Source organism: Rhodofomes roseus (assembly GCF_022264815.1).
Source record: "Rhodofomes roseus strain CIRM-BRFM 1785 chromosome Unknown C8Q71scaffold_25, whole genome shotgun sequence".
NCBI classification, from domain to species: domain Eukaryota; kingdom Fungi; phylum Basidiomycota; class Agaricomycetes; order Polyporales; family Fomitopsidaceae; genus Rhodofomes; species Rhodofomes roseus.
This window is the reverse complement of record NW_025952981.1, coordinates 85,772-104,192: the sequence shown is the minus strand read 5'-3', so window position 1 is coordinate 104,192 and position 18,421 is coordinate 85,772. Positions and strand designations below refer to the sequence as shown.

Here is an 18,421-nt window from a genome sequence, read left to right as displayed (position 1 = left end):
TGAGACAGCGCGGGCCTCGTTTCGGTCCAGCATCGCTGCCATATGTCAGCGTACTGTCGCTTTTCGCATGCCCGACCGCACCTACATGGAACTCGTGCCCATAGGCTCGGACATGATCCTCGTTCATCGGGTCCTATGCGCGCAGGCGCCACGGAGACCATATAACTGGCACCACTCTGCCTGCGAGACTCTCATGGAGAGACTGCTAGACATGTTGCCGGAGTCGGTGCGCAGTATCCTGTCCCTAAGGACATTTCCCTCCCTATGGAGAATACTCAACGAACATAGGCTCTTGATTCCCACTGCGGCTCTGGGTGCTGTCGCCATCTTGTTTCGTTATGCCCTCTCACGGCGACGGAGGACACCGAAGTCCGCTGACTTGAGGCGATTCGCTCGTAACCTGGCGACTGGGAAAGGCGACGATTTGCAGAACTATGACATAGTGATCGTGGGTGGTGGTGAGTCCATGATGTACCTAGTACGCACGGTACTTTTGTCTGATTTTACACCCCGTAGGCACAGCTGGTTGCGTGCTCGCCTCTCGATTGTCGGAGGACCCAAGTTTGAGTGTTCTGCTACTGGAAGCCGGCAGCAGGTTGGTACACCCTGACACGTACTCAGATTCCATTACCAACTGAAGCTGTACGATGTTGCAGTTCGTTGCACAACCCGTTATCTCGCGTACCGGCCATGTACCCCCAATTCTTCCATTCGGAGTATGATTACGACCTGTACACGGTCCCTCAAGAACACGCGGGAATGAAGAGAAAGTTCCACCCGAGAGGCACGGAGACCTTTCATCCATACCTGACATTGTCTAATGCATCATTCCTTTGACACAGGGAAGATGCTGGGGGGATGTAAGCTCAGCCATTGATATCTCAGGTTGTACATGCTCATATGCGTTTGGAGGCTCGTCTATGAACGCCATGATGTTAGTCCTCTTTCATGGCGTTCTCATCACTTGCGACTGATCGCAACGTCAGCTTCCACTATGGCGCCCCGTCGGATTTCGATCAGTGGGCCGAGCTTCAAGGAGGACAAATCGGTGCCTCGGAGTGGAGATTCGACCACTTCAATCAGTAGGCAGTGCTATTTGCCTGGCCCTCCCTCGCGTCTGAAGAATCACCCAGGTATTTACGCAAGTTTGAGAACTTCCATTCAAGCGAAGACCGTCCTCTTGTCGACGCCTCAGTACGAGGGGCGAGAGGCCCGATGCCCTGTAAGCGCTACTCGTATAAAAGTGTTGCTGGACACCGATCGCGGTTTAGGCGGCTTCTTCGCGAACGTCTCCGATGGGGCCAAGCGCTTTCTGAAGGCATGCGGTAAAGCGGGGATACCGCTCAACCAAGACTTCAACACTGCGAAGGGGACATTAGGCGTAAACGCGGTGAGTGGTCTCTCAGTCGCGTTCCTCATACCTGTGATCGTGTCCTAATCGGAATTCTTTAGCCATGTAGGTTCGCTTTCAACGGCACAAGAATATTTATGAACATCATAATTTCTCCTTTTCAGTGACTTTCATCGACCCCCGCGGGCGACGTGTGACTACAGAGTCCGCATACCTGACGCCTGAAGTACTCGCACGGCAAAACCTCACCGTTGCCACCCGTGTCCAGGTCACCCGTGTCATGTTCAGGCAAATGAAGGGAAAGAGACCGCGCGCGGTGGCTGTGCATCTCAAGGATGCACATGGTGATGCCTTCGAGGTCAAGGCGAGGCGTGAAGTTGTCCTGTCGTGAGTACCCAAACACTGTCGTGCGTAGTACTAGTATTCAGTTTGACGCGCTATCACAGAGCGGGTGCCATACATACTCCCCAGGTATGGATCCCTCGCGGCCTAGACGAAGCTAGATCGACTCACATGCCTGACAGCTCCTCATGCTCTCTGGGATCGGTCCAGCTGCGCACCTGTCCGCATATTCCATCCCCGTCATCACAGACCTTCCGGGCGTCGGCTCACACTTAATGGACCACCCCGAAATAAGCTTCCACTTCCGCGACAAGACGAAGTCTGTGCTCGCGGGGCTCTCGCACGACCCGCGCAGGCACGGCAGATTTGATCTTCTCGCGACGCTCTGGCGACTCGCTCTAGTCGTTCAGTATGAGCTGACGGGGAGAGGCCCGTTGACGACTATCGTACGCCTACGCGCTTGTGCCAGAGCTTTTGCATACGCTGATCTTCACTGCCCAGGTTGCAGAAGCGCTGGCATTCGTCCGTTCTTCGGACGCTCCACTCTTGGCAAAGGCTGGCGTTACCTTGCCCAACCCAGATGACATCGAGGATTCCTCTACGGGACGAGATGCACCCGACCTCGAACTCTTGTTATCACCCATGGCTTGGCTCGAGCACGCGTGCGGAGCATATCCCAAGGGGTATCATTTTGGACTGCACGAAGTGCTTCTGAGGTATTCCGGTTCGCTCGTGGTAACTGAGGCATACACTGATCCCAGTGCATCGAGGCCCACAAGTTTAGGGACGATCAGGTTGAACTCGGCTGACCCGTCCGACCCACCGCTGATCGACCCACAGTGCGTCTAGGCTCCTATTTAGACTACTCTAGCACGGCTCATACCCATCTACATCGCAGGTACCTCTCCACCAAGCACGATGTGCAAGTCCTCATCCGGGGCGCCCGCCTCCTCGCGAACATCCTGTACCAGCACCCGCTCGCCGACATGCTCGACCCCTCCGGATCCAGCGACACGAGTGGCTTGCTCAACCACGACCTTGCCTCGAAGAGCGACGCGGAGCTCGAGGCGCTGATCCGCGACCGCGTCGAGACGATCTATCACCCGACGAGCACCGCTCGCATGGCGCCCCTCGAGGACGGCGGGGTGGTCGACCCGTACTTGCGCGTGTATGGTGTGGAGGGGCTGAGGGTGTGCGATGCGAGTATATTTCCGACGATTACGAGTGGGCATACGGTAGGTGTCGCACTCTGTGTATGTGTTGTAAATGGTTGGTGACGGAGATGTTTGCTGTTCTAGGTGTCTCCGACTATTGCGGTCGCTGAGAAAGCCGCAGACATGATCATAGAAGCACTCCGTTCTTAGATTTCTTCAGGCGTCAAGTTTGCTTGGAAATGTCGTATGCACCCCATTGTACGGACATATTGTTGCTGCAAGTGACCTTTTGCATCAGCAAGTCGACAGACCCTCATGATGAGTTTTTTTTTGGAAAATAAAGTATACGACGAGTTTAGGTTGTATCTGCTGGTGCTGGTCGTAACATCAACGCTGGTGGCCTAGTCGGTAGCACCGTTGCCGAAGCCTCATACGATAGGCCCCCTGCGACTGCTGCACCGTCACACATGAACGACAACCAATACTGTACTGGTACTAGGAGCCCGCCACAGCCGGCGAACCAGCCCGGGGCTGACGTCGCTCCAGTACACACCGCCTCATGCTCAGGCTCCTGTACTAAATCCTCTTGGTCATGTCATTGGCGAACAAACCGTCCTCCCAATCCTTACTTACTCGGCGACTTATGCACCGCCTACGAGCATTGCCTGCGGCTTAAAAATCACCAGAATTGGTATGTACTGTTCAACGAGCTCCAAAAGACCGCCGCGTGCGACACTGTCGAAAGTGTTACAACGGTCATGAAAAAGGCATAGTGAGGATGCGAAGACTCGACACTTCATGTGTAGTGAGTATGCGGGTTCACACCTCTTTGGAGAAGGGACTAGTGCGCACGATTCGGACTGCGTGGTATACTCTACTCTACACATCAATACCGACTGTATCGGCTAGAACCACAGATATGATTATTCGCCGATACAAAGTGTGCATACACGACTCATGCTCATCAGGCAAAGGGAAATACCGGCACCCCCTAAAACATATTGTCAGCATTCGTAAGATGACCATGCGAAAGCCGGGACTCCTACGTCGTGATCTCGGGGATCAATTTCCGCTCTTACATCCTCGTCGATGTCTTGCACGGCTACAAGGCGAAACGGGTACCACACTGCGCTGTGAGCATCAATCCACAACAACCACAACCTGACGTCTGGGCGAGCAAGCTTGCATGCCAGAACAGCCGCTGCCTGCCGAAGCGCTGAGAATTGAGAAGCATGCTCGCTATCAATGTAAGCTCGCAGCGTAGACAAGTTGCTCAGTTTCGCTAGATGCAGAGCGAGATCAGTCTGTGTGAGCGTGACTCGTGATCAATATATGCCTGCAAGCATGATGATCGACAGACGACTCACGTCGGAGAGACTACTACGATTGTATGGTCGAATGCAATGAATCTCCATAGATCTCAGTTGGGAACATCGTTGTGTCATATGGCGTAGGAGGTCATCTTCCGCAGCATCTGCACAGTATTCCACTTGAAGGTATTCTAAGCGCGGCGCTTCGATCTGTGAGAGGATCTCCAGCATCTCCGAAGCGTGCGTTATAGGGGATTCGATGCGGGACAGTTTGCGTGATTGCCACATATAAAAGCAGTGGTGCGGGGTGCATCGCAAGGATAGGCATCGCATGGTTGGCGGAAGGTGGGAGTAGATTCTATCGTCGGGGCTCGGAAACGACACGGTTAGATCCTCGAGGTCGGGCCATGGGAATCGGGCTTCGTGATTCTTGGGCCAAAGTTGTAGGACTTGTCTATCGCCGCCCTTGGGTAGAGACAGTTCCAGTGATAGAACACGCAATTTGGGCATTCCGGCGAAGAGGGTGACGAATGGAGTGTGAGTATCAGGATTTAGATGAAGCACACCCATCAAACGCAGTTCAGTCAGTCGCGGCCATTGGTTGTCTGCGAGTGTTCCGAAGGGCGTGACCTCGCTGGGAAGCAGCAGTGATTCGAGAGTGGGTCGCAATTTCGTGATGACCAAGCCTAGAACTCCCTCTTGCGACGGATAGCGGCAAAGTTCCGAGCGGAGTGCGGCATGCACGAATTGAAATGTGGTGAGTGAGGCGAGAGACTCGATGCTCACAGCCGTTGGGGTCTGTCGCGGACTAAAGAGGAACTGCTCAACTGTGAGAGTACGGAGCAGGGGAGTTGATAGGATGGCCTCCAGAGTATCCCACCCGATCCCGTGTACCTCCCGACAGATGAAGGACAGATAAATCGACTGCAGGCGGGGCATCGCTCCCAGGACGCTCCTAAGGAAGGCGGGGTCCATGATCCCACAGAGCAATGGGTCGTCGCTAAACCTCAGTCGATGTTTCCACGGGGCGCCCCTCATGGCTACCAGATCCGGGCACCTGTCTATCAAAGACAAATGGCTGAAGCATAAAGATCTGTCAACATCATGGTTCAAGTGTAGTCTGAGAGTGCTCGACGAACCAGACGTGGAGCCACAAGGGAGGTGGGAGAAATCGCTCTGCGCAAAGTGGGCGCGCCACGGTGGCCCGACATCGTCGGAACAGCACAGGCATGGTCTCTTCCCGAACCCACCGGCACGACGTAGATAATGAGCGCAGACCGCTTTGAGGTCGCAGGTGCTCAAACACATGCAGAATGACATCAGGGTTCAACCGACGGAGACTGGTAGAAGCTCAGATACAATACATTGGACTATCGTTGTTCCGGCATGACTTACGTGTCTACGTCCTCCATGACGTTCAGTGAAGCGTTGTCACGTCTCAGAGGATGGATTGGTATACCGGTTAGATGGAGAGGTCCTGGAGCGGAGACAGTCGATCTAGCACAAGGAAGTTCAGTACATCGCTCGTCCGCTTTCGTGGCGCCACAATGGCGAGCATGTCACGCTCACACTTACGTCGTTACACCAACACGCGAGTCTTCTGTGGCGGCATTCAGCTTTTCTCTCCTTACAGTCGATTGCGAATATGTTGGCACTCACAGAATTTTTCGACATGCGCGTGAACCTTCCGACTGAAGTTCCCACGCATCTTCCGGCCCATCTTCCGAGTCGTCGAGAGAAGCGTTGCGCGCCTAATCCATGCACTACGGTACTTAGACTCAAGTCTGCGATCGGCTCGTGCCTCGCCTCTCTCAGACTGCCAACCAGCCAGCTGAGATGCTGCTCGGCCGGCTGGGGACGCAGAGGTGCAGGGGTGGTCCTCCCTCTGCGATGAGCCTGACAGGGTGGTTCAACAGCGCTAGCCTCGGCGGCGTCGAGTGCGAGCCTCAGGGCCAGTGGTATCTCGGATGGCGTGCCGCGGGCGTCGCTCGAGGTACTTACATGTGTGCTGACGGGAGGGCGGGCGACGACAAGTCGGTGCAAACGGCGGGGGTGCGACAAACTCGCGTCCGCGGGACGACGATGCAGGCTATGCACGCCGGCCCTCCGCGACGAGCCTGTCGGGGTAGTGAGTCTGTTTTCCGCAAGGATGTGAGTACTATAACATCGTCGTTCACATTTCTTGCTAACAACCGACTAGACTATCGCTTCCATCTCACCGCGCAAGAAGGCGATCCTAGATCAGTTCGCAGTCTGTCCTGTGGCTTCCTCTGACTTAGAGCATCGAAGCAACTTCTTTCGCAACGCTCGTAAGTGTATATCTCTTCATAGTCTGTCATTGTGAACCTTTTTCATAGCGTATCATTGGAGCCGGCGTAGCTAATGATCACAGCAAGTATCGGGCGGCAATCGAGTAGAAGCTCAAAGAGGCATATATCGCTCGTCCGAACGAGCTGTGAGGAGAAGCAAGCTGGGACACGTAAGTTCACACTTGTCTTTGATATGTTGACGTTTGATTGATACATCGCCGCAAACGTAGGTAGGAGAAACAGCGGATCGTGAATAACGAAGTGAAGCTCGGGTCTGCCCACTCTGCCCCGGCCGCGGTTGTTTAACCTTACGTTTCGCAAACGGTGGACTGGATGGCTGCAAACGCTGGAAATGGTCCCGGGAATTTCCGCCATGTAGGTTACTGTATGTGGATGAACACAGAACAAGTACTAGCATGTCTTTTAGCAGAACAGCTGCAAGAGAGGATCAGCATATCGATGATCTTGTGACCGTAATTGATTAAACAGTGTGCGTTTCGAGGGAGAAAGCGAAGCAATTTGTGGGCGCGACGTCGCTGCAACTATGAAACCAACAGGCAGTCTCTGTTCAATTCGATGCTGGTGTAATTCAGACGAACAAATACATCAACTTCACTATCATGCGATACAAATACAATCAATCGTAACTCGTGAGACTCCACTAATCAGCCGACAAGCCTTCGACCTCGTAGTCACGCAGGTCGGTTTCGAGGTTCTCGGGCCATTGGGGGGCCATCCGTACAAAGTGTTCACCGTCCTTCGCTTTGTGCAGCGAGACGTACATGCTCTGGAAGAAATTCTATGGAGAGCAATGAGTGTCGAAGCGGGACCGTGACGATCTCACGCTCAGTGCTTACCAGTCCGAAAACACCAAAGTCGACATCTGGGTCTTGCGGGAGTATCAAACCCTCCAATAGCCGATTGGAGCCAGAGCGAGTGGGGCTTTCTTGATAAAAGAATCTCTCGAACGGCCCATAAACCTCGACACTTTGACCACGTTTTCCCTCGAACTCGTACAGAACCTGCACTTTGCGTCGCTCCACCCAATCGGGTAGCGGTGGGGTGACACGCGTGGTCCGGACGTCGTCAGGGAGCGTACGCTTATAGACGTTCACGTAGAGGTCCTCGACATAAGGTGAAGGCAAATACGAGAGGCTAGAGCCTGGAAGTCATAGGTCCATTACTATGAAGTCCTGTATGAATCAGGAGATTCCTTACCAGTATCGAGCAATATACGCAATCCACTGGGCCTCTGAGCATTCACGAAGTTCATGGTAGTGCCTTCCCAGCCAGTTTCTGCTGCTAGGTCAGGACGTGCTACGCCCGGCGAGACGATGAAGGTCTTTATACGCTTCAGGTACACCTTCCATTGCTTGACATCCGGAGGAACAGGGTTGCAAATAGGGATCTTCTTCTCATTCCACTGAGGCTCGTTGGTACATGGCCAACCATTGAAGGAGATCCATGACTGTCTGTTGATAACGTGAGTCGTGACTTGCATGCCGTAGTAGTAGAGTGATGACAGCATACATGGGATATTCGATTCGGGGAACATGATTGCGGTAAGTTTCCGAGTCAGGGGATAAACGAAGGGCAAAGTAGATTGCAATAGTTTCCCCACGTCGCTGTTGTACTATCAGCAGTAGTAGTGGCATGGTTTTGGAGACCTTACATTAGCAGTCGTACGAATTCGCGACAGCCTTTGTTCCAATACCTCTAGGAATGTCTGTGGTACTAAGTTCAGCACATGTGTTAAGAGTCTGGACAGTAGAGCTGCGTCACACTCACGGGAGGTGCTGGAGTGCTGGAACGTGACTCGTATGCTCTTTGGGTCCTAATATGCAGCTCCATAGTAAGTGATCATGACATTTGCCGGGCAAGATATGAAAGACTTGCCCGTGTGGGCCTAAGCCAAGAATACCACTTGTAGGATCACGCATGACGCGCTGATTTACAGCAAAGGCAGCACCAAACTGCCAGTAGAGGTACACCGTGCTTTGTGCCTCTCTTTTCCAGTCATAACAGAACAGGATGCATGTTCTCGGGCTCCGTACAAGAGCCAATTCTGCAAGATGATCTGTGATTAGCAGATGGTTCCCTTGTCGAAGAAGTAACTCACGGGCGACGCCACCGTCCTGAAACGTTATTTCTCCAATAATGTTGCCTCTGTCCTCCATCTCCTTATTGGTGAGCGTAGGATCCACAGGGTTCCGAATGGCAGTGTGTACATTGCCCCGAATGATGTCGATCAAGTCCCAGTTAGTTCGCTCAACTAACATTCCGAGTCCTTGATTGTCTCTCCGTCCACCAGACAAAACCTGCATGACCCCTTTTCCCATGACAAACCTGTTGAGCGTTTGATCGGTAATATTCAATTGATCAAAGCTTGTCCTGCACTCACGTATCCTCGCAAGCTGAAATGAACGATTGCCGATCATCGTGCTAGTGAGCATCTAGCAATTCTTCTCAGCAGGCAAACAGCTCACCAGTGTCAACCAGGAGCACATAAGTCTTGTCAGAGTCCATATTATGTTCGTCTTCAAGGATGTTCTTGAAAAAAAAATGTTACTACACGAGCATTTCATATATCCTAATAGAGGACGTACGATCGAAGCTGTATAGCCTTGCGCTGTGCGACATTGTCTTCGTCAGCCAAACGGTGATTTTTAATCAGTGCACACAGACATACTCTGCGTGGGCTTGCGATACGGGCTTCGAGGTGCGAACTTGGCCTCAATTATTGCATCTGAAGGTTCCAATGATTGCATGCTCGGGCCGGAGCGGTTGGCATTGGTGTGGGATGCGCGCTCTCTAGGAACAAAAAGACACATATCGGCCGCTTCATCTTTGAGTGATAAAGAAGAAATATCCGGTGAATCCTAGTCCCGTATGTGAGCGTGAGCGTGAACAGTAATCATGTGCTTACTCACTATCGGTGTCCGTAGACCCTGGGTAGAGAGATCTGGACTGGAGTGACCGGAAGAGACTGTATCCGTAGAGTCGTCTCCGCTGTCAGTAACTGCAGTGGGCACACGCTTCGTTACAACGTGCAGCCCTCGTGATCCTGGCTCGGAGGGATCGATCTCAGAGGTGGTTATACCTCGTGCCCTCCATAACGCCTAAGAACGGATGGTCGTCAGTTAGCGTGGGTCAGATTCGAAGCCAAAATGAAGTGGGCATACGCACGCGCTCATAGGCAGATGCTGGCGGAGGAGGTTGTAGCCCGATCACAATTGTTGACGTATCATTGACAAAATCCCCGTTTGTATGACGGTAGTCGCTAGGAGGAGTCTCCATCGCTATGGCAGTAGAGGGTAGTAGTGAATACTGCAACCCAGCGCCGTCCTCGCTGGACTTTATATGTGACGAGCAAAATCGAGACATCACATCAGTACACGATTGTAGGCAAGCACCCCCATCGTCATAGCTTACTAGAAGTCCACACAACACGCGGAAATGTAAACCTGACACACCTAGAACTCCTCTACATCACACCCATGATGTTCGGCATCCAATGCGAGGTGACCGGAACAAGCAAACAAATCAAGCTTCTCGAACCTAGTGCAGTGAAGAATCCGACAACAACTTGTATTCTGCGGGCGTGCTTCCTTCGCAAAGACAATAGTAATCTTCCTACGATCGATGGGCAAGACAAGGCCCCTCTTTTATGATGTTATCTGTAGACGTACCCAAGGCACAATCAGCTGTCCACCGCATAGCCAGCCGTTCATACTTGTTGAGCTCACCTATTCGTGTGTATCACTTAGAGCGGCGGAGCCTTCGATTGTCCCAGTCGACTAGAAGTTCTTATCAACCATCATTTCGAGAATTCAATTGTGTTCACGTCGACTCCTGTGTATATGGTGTCGAACATTCTAGTCGGACCGAAGAGATGCCCGTAGGATAAGAGATTGATTCAGATAAATGTACTTTCAGTAGAACTTGCGTAGGACGTACCGTACTCACCGTACTATGGTCCCGCCGGCCCTTATCGCCGGCGAACATCGCTCGCCACTCTGCAGTAGCTTCAAGGCTACGGCGCACGACGTCGGCCGTCTGACAGCGTCATACCTGATCTGTAGACAGAACTTGTAGATACGTAGGCAGACCTTGTAGAGGAGTAGGCAGAGAAATGCATACTCACCTCAGCAGTGTCCATTGCTAGACGCTCCGGTCTGCGAGACCCCAGGCACGCTGCGCTAGGCGATTCGATCCTCGTGGTTTTGAACATCGCGTTGTATGCGCGATATAAGGCCTATTAATCCCGATATCAGCCAAAGGGTAATCGATGTGAGTAGATGAATCATCATGCTACCAACTCCTTTACAGTGCACAAAATCCGCCGAGAGACCACGCAAGTGCGCGATGCCTATTCAATTGAGGGCCTAATAGAGGGCGAGTTTGCTGACACCCGTCACTTGTGTGACCGCCGCGACTCTGCACACCAGGCATCCGGAGCAACTCTGTCACCGCCCAGTGGCACATGCTTGCAACGCCCTCTTAGCACAGGTTGTACGGCTCGTCCTGCACATGCGTATCGCCCTTCCTCTCATACTTCGCGCTTAGGTGCAGGAGATGCACTGCGTACGCGAGCCAACAAGTTTTACCTCGAGTCGGGCGCGTCGGACACTGTTACAATGTCGCCTGCAGCATGCATACCTCCTCGCTGGGTCCGACACCCTTGCAGAACCCTTGCAGAGCATCCCGTGCAGGTAAATGAGCTCTTCTCCTGTGCTGCACAGAGGCAATTATCCGGTCGCAGAAGGACGGTAGCATGGTGAAGAAGGAGGGCTGCGAGATACAACGTTAATTTGAGAATACGGAAAGGAGTATGAGTACCTCAAGGGCGCCACAATGCCGTCTACAGGAGGCCGTGACTCGGACTTGGGTGAGTACATAGCATGCAGACATTTCCACCGTCGAATATCCTGCGAGGAAAGGGAACAAATTACTATGATAGCCAATACTAGCCGGGGAACGAGTTTACCGAGAGGAATTACGGTCATCAAGCTCAATGCCGTCGTGTTCCAGTACTGCAGTAGAGCGCCACACCGGAAGCGTCAATAGTGCGAGTCGAGTGGAGCACTCAAATCCGTTCACTGATCACAGGTTGAATTTGTACCTGCTGAAAGATGGTGTTCAATTGGTAGCTATCTGGAAGAAAGTATTAGTTTGGCTCGCACGGCAATTGAGTGGGAGGTCGTTCAGCGGCGTAAATGTTTGTAATGTCACAGATTTAAGTCAGCTCGACTACTACTGACCCAGATGCCGTCCCCTCACGATTCGAGGATGAATAGAAGATAGTACTGAGTAGGGGATACATGAGCAACATACCATACACGTAAAGAATGGATACCTGCTACGTGCTGTATATGGAACAGCAGCATAATCATTTGTATAGTGCAGTATCATCGTAAGGAAACACTCGCACACCCTAAGAACGATGTCAGCATCTGCGAAATTAATGGCACGGTCAACGCTTACGCTGTGGCCTAGCGGGTCGACCTCTACCCGCGGTTCCTCGTCGATACCTTGCTGTGCTACAAGGCGAAACGGGTACCAGAGGGTGTCGTCGTCGATCTTCAACAGCCACAGCCTGACGTCCGGGCACGCGAGCTTAGCTGCGATAACAGCCGCATTTTGCTGCAGCGTCGCAAAGCTGGAGTGAGGTGTAGCATCGTCGTAGAGTCGCAGCGTGAGCAGATTTTCGAGTTTTGCTAGCCGCAACCCAATGCCGGTCTGCGCGGGAGCAATTAGATCTGTCCGCAGGCACAGTCAACGAATGGCGACTCACAGCGGTGACACTACTACCAGCGGATGATCGGAATCGATGCATCTCCAATGATGTGAGCTGAGGGAACCTCTGAGCTACGCAGGCCAGAAGTTCATCTTCTGCGGCGTCCGCACGGTATTCCAAACGGAGCTCGTCAAGATCAGGGGCATCAACGTTTGCGAGGATCTCTAGCATCTCCGTGGCGTACAATATGGGTGAATGGAGATGCTGCAATCCGTGCAGCTTCCAGGAGTAGATATAGTGGTGTGGGGTGCATTGCAGCGACAAGAGTCGCATCGATCTGGGGAGATGGGAGTAAATGCGATCCTCGGGACTCGGGAACGAAACGACTAGGTCAATGAGGTCTGGCCACGGGAATCGTGCTTCATCATCGAAAGGCCATAGCTGTAGGTTTTGTCTGTCGACACCCTCGTGCAGAGCGAGCTCCAATTTCAAAACACGCAACTTGGGCATCTCAGCAAAAAGGGTGACGAACGGGATGCGAGAGTCCGGGCTCGGATAGAAGTCACCAATCAAATGCAGTTCCTTGAGGCATAGCCATTGGTTGGCCATTAGGGTTCTGAAGGGCGCGACCTCGCTAGCAAGTAGAAGGCATTCGAGAGTATGCCGCAGCTTTTCGATCACCACGCCCAGAGCGGCCTCCTGGGAGAGGAAACGACGAAGTTCGTCGCGCAAGACACGTTGCTCGTGTCGGAACGTTGTCAACGGAGCGAGAAATTCGACGCTGTCGGTCGTGAGGGAATGTCGCGGACTGAACATGAACTGAGCGAGTGTGAAACTGCGGAGCTGCGGCGTTGAGAGGATGGCCGCTAGGCTATCCCACCCCAATCCATGTGACTCTCGGCACATCAAGTCCAGTGAGATCGATTGTAGGCGAGGCATGGCTCGCAACGTGGTTCTGAGGAACTCGGGGTCCATGGTGCCACATAACAAGGGGTCGTCGGTAAAGTGCAGTTTTGGTTTTCGCCAGGAATGGGGTCTCGCGGCGGCGCGATCAGGACATCCGTCTCGCAATGAAAGGTGACTAAGTACATGGGTCTGTCAGTGTCGTGCATGTGAGTTTCCGGTCTGTACGCACTATACATAGGGCCACAAGCTTTGCGGGAGGAACCTATCTGCGCAGATTGGCTCTTCCACAGTGACCAGGCAGCGTCGGAAGAGTACAGGCATGGTTTCTTCTCGAATCCACCGGCACGACGATGACAGTGAGCGCAAGCCGCCACCAGGCAGCGAGTGCTCGAAGACACTTAGAAGAACATCGGGGTTTAGCCGGTAGAGCCTACATTAGAAGCTGAATTAAACAGGAAACTCCCGCTGCGATGCGACTTACGTGTCTACGTTCTCCGTCATCCTGACCAGAAGACGGCCCTTGTGGGTCGCGCTGAACGCACTTGCAGCGTAGGGTTGTATGAGACTGCTGAACCGTGTCAAAAGACGACGAGCGTGGTGGTGGTCCTCGATAAAGCTCTGGCTGTGCTCACCGGTCCACTGTAAGACTCGCGTGTCACAATAACCCAAGTGCGAACGTGACACGCAGTCACTAGTTCACTAGTCGCTGTGGCGCGAATCCTCCAAGCAGTAGTTTGACTTTGTGAGTACCGTACCTGCACACAATCCTACCTACGTCCCATGCTACAGTACTACTTACTTATTCAATCAGGAACACCAAGCACGATGGCAGTCTGACGCGAGGGTTCCGGATAAGATAAGATGAACCGGTCGCCCTGCCCAAGAGGGCGGTGGCGCGTGCTGCGAGGAGTCCAGGACGCGCTCCAGCCAGCGCCATTTGATCATCGCTCCTACGCTGAGCTCTACGCTCTCGCTGCTGTCACGACCCACGACGACCTACTATCCTTATTCTTGGCGACAACTGTATGAACACACTGTATCCATGCGCAACCACCTACGACGATGCCTGGTCGTCCTCGCGCTCGCGCGTGAGTTCTGCCTCGCGTACTCGCCCGATCCTAGGTACGCAAAAGTTCGACTTTACAATTCAGTCTTGTCTCACGAAACCTGTAGATGGGGGCAAGCCGTCGCCGTGGTCGACGACGTGCTCTTCGTCCAGGGCGGCAGGACCGACCAGTACAATCAATATGCATACTCGTCCGCACCACCGGTAAACGACATGCTCGCTCTCCCCCTCACATCATCCTTCTCCCTTTCCTCCGTGCCATGGGACTACGTCTCTGGCTGCTCAAACTGTTCCTCATCTCAAGGTCCGGCCGTCGCCTGGCATACCCTCTCCCCGCTCAACACCTCGTCTCTCCTCGTCTTCGGCGGCGACCTCGGCCCGAACTCGCTCATCACCCTGCCCGAACAGCCGGACTCCGCCGCTCTCGTGAACATCACGAGCATCACGAAGCCCGTATGGAGCACTGAGGGCGAGAGCTGGGCGCAGGAGCCGCTGCGGAGGATGTACCACTCCGCGTCCGCCTCTGGCGGCAAGGTGTACATCGTAGGCGGGCAGAAGACGGACGGCTCCGGCAACGCGTTCGCGACGCACTACGTGTTCGACCCGAGCGGGCCCTCGTTCAAGCAGTTGCCTTCGACGAACGAACCACCTGCTATATACGGTCACGCTTCCGTCGTCCTGTCTGACGGGCGTCTGCTCGTGTTCGGCGGCTACAATGCGAACAGCAGTGAACTGGTGCCGTTCACCACTATCTGGTCGCTCTGCACGACATGTGCGAACCCAAGCTGGAGCACGGTCGACGTCAAGTCGTCCAGCGTACCGACCGGCCGCCGCGGCTTTGCTGCCGCACTCGTCGATGACGGGAAGATCGTAATCCAGGGCGGCGCAGACGCGAGTATGCAAACTGTATACAGCGATGGTTATATACTGGACACCACGCAGGACCCCATGGAGTGGAGCGAGGTCAGTGCATTGTCCCAGCTTGGTCTACGCCGGGATCACTTCGCCGTCGGGCTCGGGTCATACGTGCTCTTCGGATTCGGTGCGTACTCTGTATTGTTTACTCCATTCGTCTGCATGCTAACCCGTACTCTGCGTGCGCCGTGTTACCCCATTACCCAGGCTACCAGTCCGGCGGCCCCGCGTCGACCGACCTCTTCTTCTTCGACACCTCCAAGAGCACGTTCGTTTCGTCATACAGCCCGCCCGGCGCCGTGACGTCTCCCACGACAACCACACTCTCCGGCCCAAAGCCCACATACACGACCGTGACCAACTCCGGCACTGGGCCTAGCCAAGGGTCTGGCACCGCCACTGGCACCCCCGGGGGCTCTGGCTCTCTGGGATCTGCAGACCCCACGTCCACGGGAGGCGGTAACGGGAGTGGCAGCGGGAGCGGCTCAGGCTCGGGCTCAGGCTCGGGCTCAGGTTCGGGCAACGGCGACCCCGCAGGCGACGCCTCGTCGGGGAGCCACCACGCGACGTCCATCGCGCTTGGGACGATCTTCGGCGTGCTGGGCCTGCTCGTCGGGACCACCGCCGCGGTGTGGTACTACCGCCGCTCGCACTCGCAGGAGCGCTTCCACCCGCTCGCCGCGTCGGGCGACACGGACGACGCGGACGGGGACCTCCCCATGGCGGGCGGGTACAGGGAGAAGGCCGTCCCGCACCACCCCGTCGTGCAGACCGTCAAGAACACGCTGAGTACCATCGTGCCGGGCCTCGCGGCCGTGGCCGTCCCGCACGGCGCGCGCAGAGATATGCTCGCGGACGAGGATACGAGGCACTTCGATGAAGCGTATGGCGTGCGGAGGGATGCGAGCACGGGGGGCTCGTCCTGGAGCTCGGGTGGCAGGCGGCCGACGTGGGGCAGCGTGATGCATGGCAGCCTGGCGTCGTTGCGCACTGTGGGCGGTGCGGTGCTCGGTTATGCGTCGGGGCACAGGCCGTATGGCCCGAGACGTGAAGGAAGCGGCGCGAGCTCGTGGTGGGAGAAGGGGACGTACTCTGACGAGCCGAGTGCTGCTGCTCTTATGGGCGCCGCCGCCGTCGGTGCTGGTAAGCCCTCCAGGCCGAGGGGCGGGAGGCAGCCGTCTGGTGCAACCATGACCAGTTCGCAATATGAGGATCCTTTCGCTGACTTCGAGGTGGAGAGCTTCAGGCTCCCGCAGGAGTATCTCGATTCGGACTCGGACGACGATCTAGAGAAGGGCATATCTGACCTCGATTTGACCGACCCGCCGCCACTGCCATACGCATACATCCGCCCCCCACAAGCTGCCTTCGGCATGGTAGATCTGACGCGCCTCTCGCCCGTCTCCGAGCAACCCTCGATACCCACCCTCTCCCGCATGAGCGCCTCCGACACCTCGCACGGCTCACACAGCAGCTCTCCTACGCCCATCAACAACACCTCAAATGCCTCTCACAGCAGCACCTTCGTGCAGGAGCCCTCGCGGAGCTCGCACGAGTCGCGCCCTGTGCGCCCGACGTCCATCCTCGACGCGAACCCGTCGAGCGAGCCGATGCGCCGCTCGAACTCGTGGTGGCTCCGCTTCGCGAAGACGCCGCTGCTCGACCGCCGCGGGAGCGACGCGAGTCGTGCGCGCCGCGGGAGCAGCGCGAGCGGGCTCATCGACTTCCGCGACCCACAGCCGCACCCGCCGCGGCTCGCGCTCATCGAGGAGTCCACCCACTCGCGCACGCAGACAGGCGAGGAGGGCCGGCGCCGCGACCTGTACGCGAGCACGGCGCACGGGCGGTCCGCGTCGTCGCTGCAGACGGCGCGCACGGCGGACTCGGAGATGATCGAGAGGATGGGGCGCACGATGGACATCGTGCAGAAGGGCAGCACGGTGAGCAGCCACTCGAGCGGGCCGAGCATGGCGAGCGTCGACGAGGGCACGGGGCCCGAGCCCGGCGCGCGCAAGACGTCGCTCACGTCGACGATCCTCGAGGACGACGCGAGCCCGCAGGAGGTCGGCCTCCGCGGCGTCATCGCGAGCCCGACCGAGATGAGCGCGGCAGAGGCGGAGGCTGCGTGGCCGACGTTCCCTTCCCCGCCCGTGTCGCCCCGGTCGAGTCCTCCAAAGCGGCCGACGTCCGGCCAGGTGGCCTCGAGAGTGCAGGCGTATGAGCGGCGGATGTCGGTGGCGGAGGGCGATGCGCCTGCGCCTGCGCGCGCGACGAAAAAGGACCGGTCGAGCGTGTACACGGTTGCGCCGAGGCCGCCGCTGTTCGTCGCGAACCCCGATCATCGACAGCGCGGGTCGGGCGACTCTGGGAGCACGTCATGATCTGCACGGTGCTGCTTTTCGAGCCCACGGTGCGCTTCGCCGGGGCTGCTGACGATGTATTGTGTGAGGCGGATTCGCCTTCTCCCGTCTCCGTAGACTGTTGGGGATACAGTATACCATATGGACTTGCGTCTGCGCGGACGACATTTCTAATGACCCTTTGTGCTTCTGCTTCTGTATTTGTTTTTTTTTTCATATCCGTGTTTGTGCTCATGACTGACGACCACTGACGACTTCTTGCATTATTCTTCAGACGTTATGAGTAGGTAGTATCACAATGAGCCATGTGTTGTTTGTACTGTTTTTGTTGCTGCCAGTGTAGCTGAAGTTTTTCTAACGAAGACAAATATATCTTACGCTACTTCTTCGCACCCGAGACTGCCCTCACACATGGTCTGAGGGACTCGGAGTATGACTCCGATACCGGTGTGCTTTGAAAGCGCATCTTGGTCTGATTAAGCAGGATGATGTGTGGTCTAAGAATACTGTTACACATGTAGCAGTGAAACAGCTGGTCCGCACTATCTGGAGTCCGCTCTGCAATGGTGAAGCTCATGGGGTTGAAACTTCGGCGATTGCGCTGGAGTACCGTACTGGAGGCTGCGGAAGCATTGTGTGATACGTGAGGGGGCGCCCAGCACGGCCGACAGGTCAGCGGAATTGTGAATAGATAAACGCAAATGGGTACGTCGGCGCCTGTGCCCGGTGTGGTTCTGACTTCGAAGGAGCGCGGGGTGATGTGCCTCCCGATTGCAGAATGGCCGGGCACCACAGGTGCTGTCGAATCTGGCTCTCTATCTTGGGCGTAGCGCTGCCAGCCGGGAGAGGCGTGGCGGGAGTGGGCAGTCGGGGTGGCGGGGGGTGCAGACCCCGGGAGGACGGTAGGCTCGAGTCGGAGCTTGGGGTGTGGTGGATTCGGGGTCAGCGAGCTGATTCGGCTGACAGTGGCA

At 55.5% G+C, this 18,421-nt stretch overlaps 6 protein-coding genes across 6 annotated transcripts; 3 read left to right on the top strand and 3 right to left on the bottom strand.

The window, feature by feature from the left end:
* Positions 1–211: 211 nt before the first annotated feature.
* Positions 212–3,057, top strand: C8Q71DRAFT_715275 (GMC oxidoreductase; the record flags this gene model as incomplete). The annotated part of the gene is made up of 13 exons (XM_047921030.1): positions 212–458; positions 517–595; positions 657–815; positions 987–1,082; positions 1,134–1,222; positions 1,272–1,394; positions 1,516–1,738; positions 1,798–1,822; positions 1,876–2,139; positions 2,195–2,409; positions 2,464–2,532; positions 2,592–2,928; positions 2,992–3,057. 13 exons carry the CDS (start codon positions 212–214, stop codon positions 3,055–3,057), a joined length of 1,992 nt encoding a protein of 663 aa, XP_047774656.1.
* Positions 3,058–3,443: 386 nt separating this feature from the next.
* C8Q71DRAFT_781076 (uncharacterized protein) lies at positions 3,444–5,807 on the bottom strand. Its single transcript, XM_047924866.1, has 6 exons — positions 5,733–5,807; positions 5,553–5,654; positions 5,297–5,497; positions 4,215–5,235; positions 3,894–4,151; positions 3,444–3,838 (listed from the first exon to the last, which is right to left on the bottom strand). Exons 2-6 carry the CDS (start codon positions 5,567–5,569, stop codon positions 3,812–3,814), a joined length of 1,524 nt encoding a protein of 507 aa, XP_047774655.1. The 5' UTR covers positions 5,570–5,654; positions 5,733–5,807; the 3' UTR covers positions 3,444–3,811.
* C8Q71DRAFT_290260 (uncharacterized protein) lies at positions 5,526–6,841 on the top strand. The gene is made up of 5 exons (XM_047917582.1): positions 5,526–5,652; positions 5,733–6,308; positions 6,358–6,466; positions 6,550–6,636; positions 6,701–6,841. Exons 2-5 carry the CDS (start codon positions 5,994–5,996, stop codon positions 6,721–6,723), a joined length of 534 nt encoding a protein of 177 aa, XP_047774654.1. The 5' UTR covers positions 5,526–5,652; positions 5,733–5,993; the 3' UTR covers positions 6,724–6,841.
* Positions 6,842–6,984: 143 nt separating this feature from the next.
* On the bottom strand, positions 6,985–10,132 carry C8Q71DRAFT_290245 (uncharacterized protein). The gene is made up of 14 exons (XM_047917581.1): positions 9,653–10,132; positions 9,397–9,585; positions 9,156–9,345; positions 9,073–9,095; positions 8,953–9,016; positions 8,868–8,880; positions 8,586–8,812; positions 8,363–8,531; positions 8,255–8,300; positions 8,139–8,192; positions 7,997–8,091; positions 7,685–7,938; positions 7,324–7,628; positions 6,985–7,265 (listed from the first exon to the last, which is right to left on the bottom strand). Exons 1-14 carry the CDS (start codon positions 9,848–9,850, stop codon positions 7,128–7,130), a joined length of 1,965 nt encoding a protein of 654 aa, XP_047774653.1. The 5' UTR covers positions 9,851–10,132; the 3' UTR covers positions 6,985–7,127.
* Positions 10,133–11,545: 1,413 nt separating this feature from the next.
* C8Q71DRAFT_290278 (uncharacterized protein) lies at positions 11,546–13,880 on the bottom strand. The gene is made up of 6 exons (XM_047917583.1): positions 13,591–13,880; positions 13,339–13,506; positions 12,261–13,284; positions 11,951–12,205; positions 11,827–11,900; positions 11,546–11,772 (listed from the first exon to the last, which is right to left on the bottom strand). Exons 1-5 carry the CDS (start codon positions 13,608–13,610, stop codon positions 11,856–11,858), a joined length of 1,512 nt encoding a protein of 503 aa, XP_047774652.1. The 5' UTR covers positions 13,611–13,880; the 3' UTR covers positions 11,546–11,772; positions 11,827–11,855.
* Positions 13,881–14,048: 168 nt separating this feature from the next.
* C8Q71DRAFT_841170 (uncharacterized protein) lies at positions 14,049–17,839 on the top strand. Its single transcript, XM_047926532.1, has 3 exons — positions 14,049–14,231; positions 14,283–15,217; positions 15,298–17,839. Exons 1-3 carry the CDS (start codon positions 14,152–14,154, stop codon positions 17,469–17,471), a joined length of 3,189 nt encoding a protein of 1,062 aa, XP_047774651.1. The 5' UTR covers positions 14,049–14,151; the 3' UTR covers positions 17,472–17,839.
* The last annotated feature ends 582 nt before the right edge of the window (positions 17,840–18,421 follow it).

Bases quoted from the DNA above. Each gene is read 5' to 3' on its own strand.
- C8Q71DRAFT_781076 (XM_047924866.1), bottom strand. The intron at 5,236-5,296 runs GTTCGTCGAGCA...TTTATGCTTCAG, and splicing joins CCCTTGTGGCTCCACGTCTG to CCATTTGTCTTTGATAGACA. The intron at 3,839-3,893 runs GTAGGAGTCCCG...AATATGTTTTAG, and splicing joins TTGATCCCCGAGATCACGAC to GGGGTGCCGGTATTTCCCTT.
- C8Q71DRAFT_290260 (XM_047917582.1), top strand. From the start codon at position 5,994: ATGCTGCTCGGCCGGCTGGGGACGCAGAGGTGCAGGGGTGGTCCTCCC. The intron at 6,309-6,357 runs GTGAGTACTATA...ACAACCGACTAG, and splicing joins AGTCTGTTTTCCGCAAGGAT to ACTATCGCTTCCATCTCACC. The intron at 6,467-6,549 runs GTAAGTGTATAT...TAATGATCACAG, and splicing joins CAACTTCTTTCGCAACGCTC to CAAGTATCGGGCGGCAATCG.
- C8Q71DRAFT_290245 (XM_047917581.1), bottom strand. From the start codon at position 9,850: ATGTCTCGATTTTGCTCGTCACATATAAAGTCCAGCGAGGACGGCGCT. The intron at 9,346-9,396 runs GTGAGTAAGCAC...ATACGGGACTAG, and splicing joins AGGGTCTACGGACACCGATA to GATTCACCGGATATTTCTTC. The intron at 8,092-8,138 runs GTAAGGTCTCCA...ATAGTACAACAG, and splicing joins GAATTCGTACGACTGCTAAT to CGACGTGGGGAAACTATTGC.
- C8Q71DRAFT_290278 (XM_047917583.1), bottom strand. From the start codon at position 13,610: ATGACGGAGAACGTAGACAC. The intron at 13,507-13,590 runs GTAAGTCGCATC...TGTTCTTCTAAG, and splicing joins ATGACGGAGAACGTAGACAC to TGTCTTCGAGCACTCGCTGC. The intron at 13,285-13,338 runs GTGCGTACAGAC...CCATGTACTTAG, and splicing joins AGCTTGTGGCCCTATGTATA to TCACCTTTCATTGCGAGACG.
- C8Q71DRAFT_841170 (XM_047926532.1), top strand. From the start codon at position 14,152: ATGCGCAACCACCTACGACGATGCCTGGTCGTCCTCGCGCTCGCGCGT. The intron at 14,232-14,282 runs GTACGCAAAAGT...CGAAACCTGTAG, and splicing joins GCGTACTCGCCCGATCCTAG to ATGGGGGCAAGCCGTCGCCG. The intron at 15,218-15,297 runs GTGCGTACTCTG...CCCATTACCCAG, and splicing joins ATACGTGCTCTTCGGATTCG to GCTACCAGTCCGGCGGCCCC.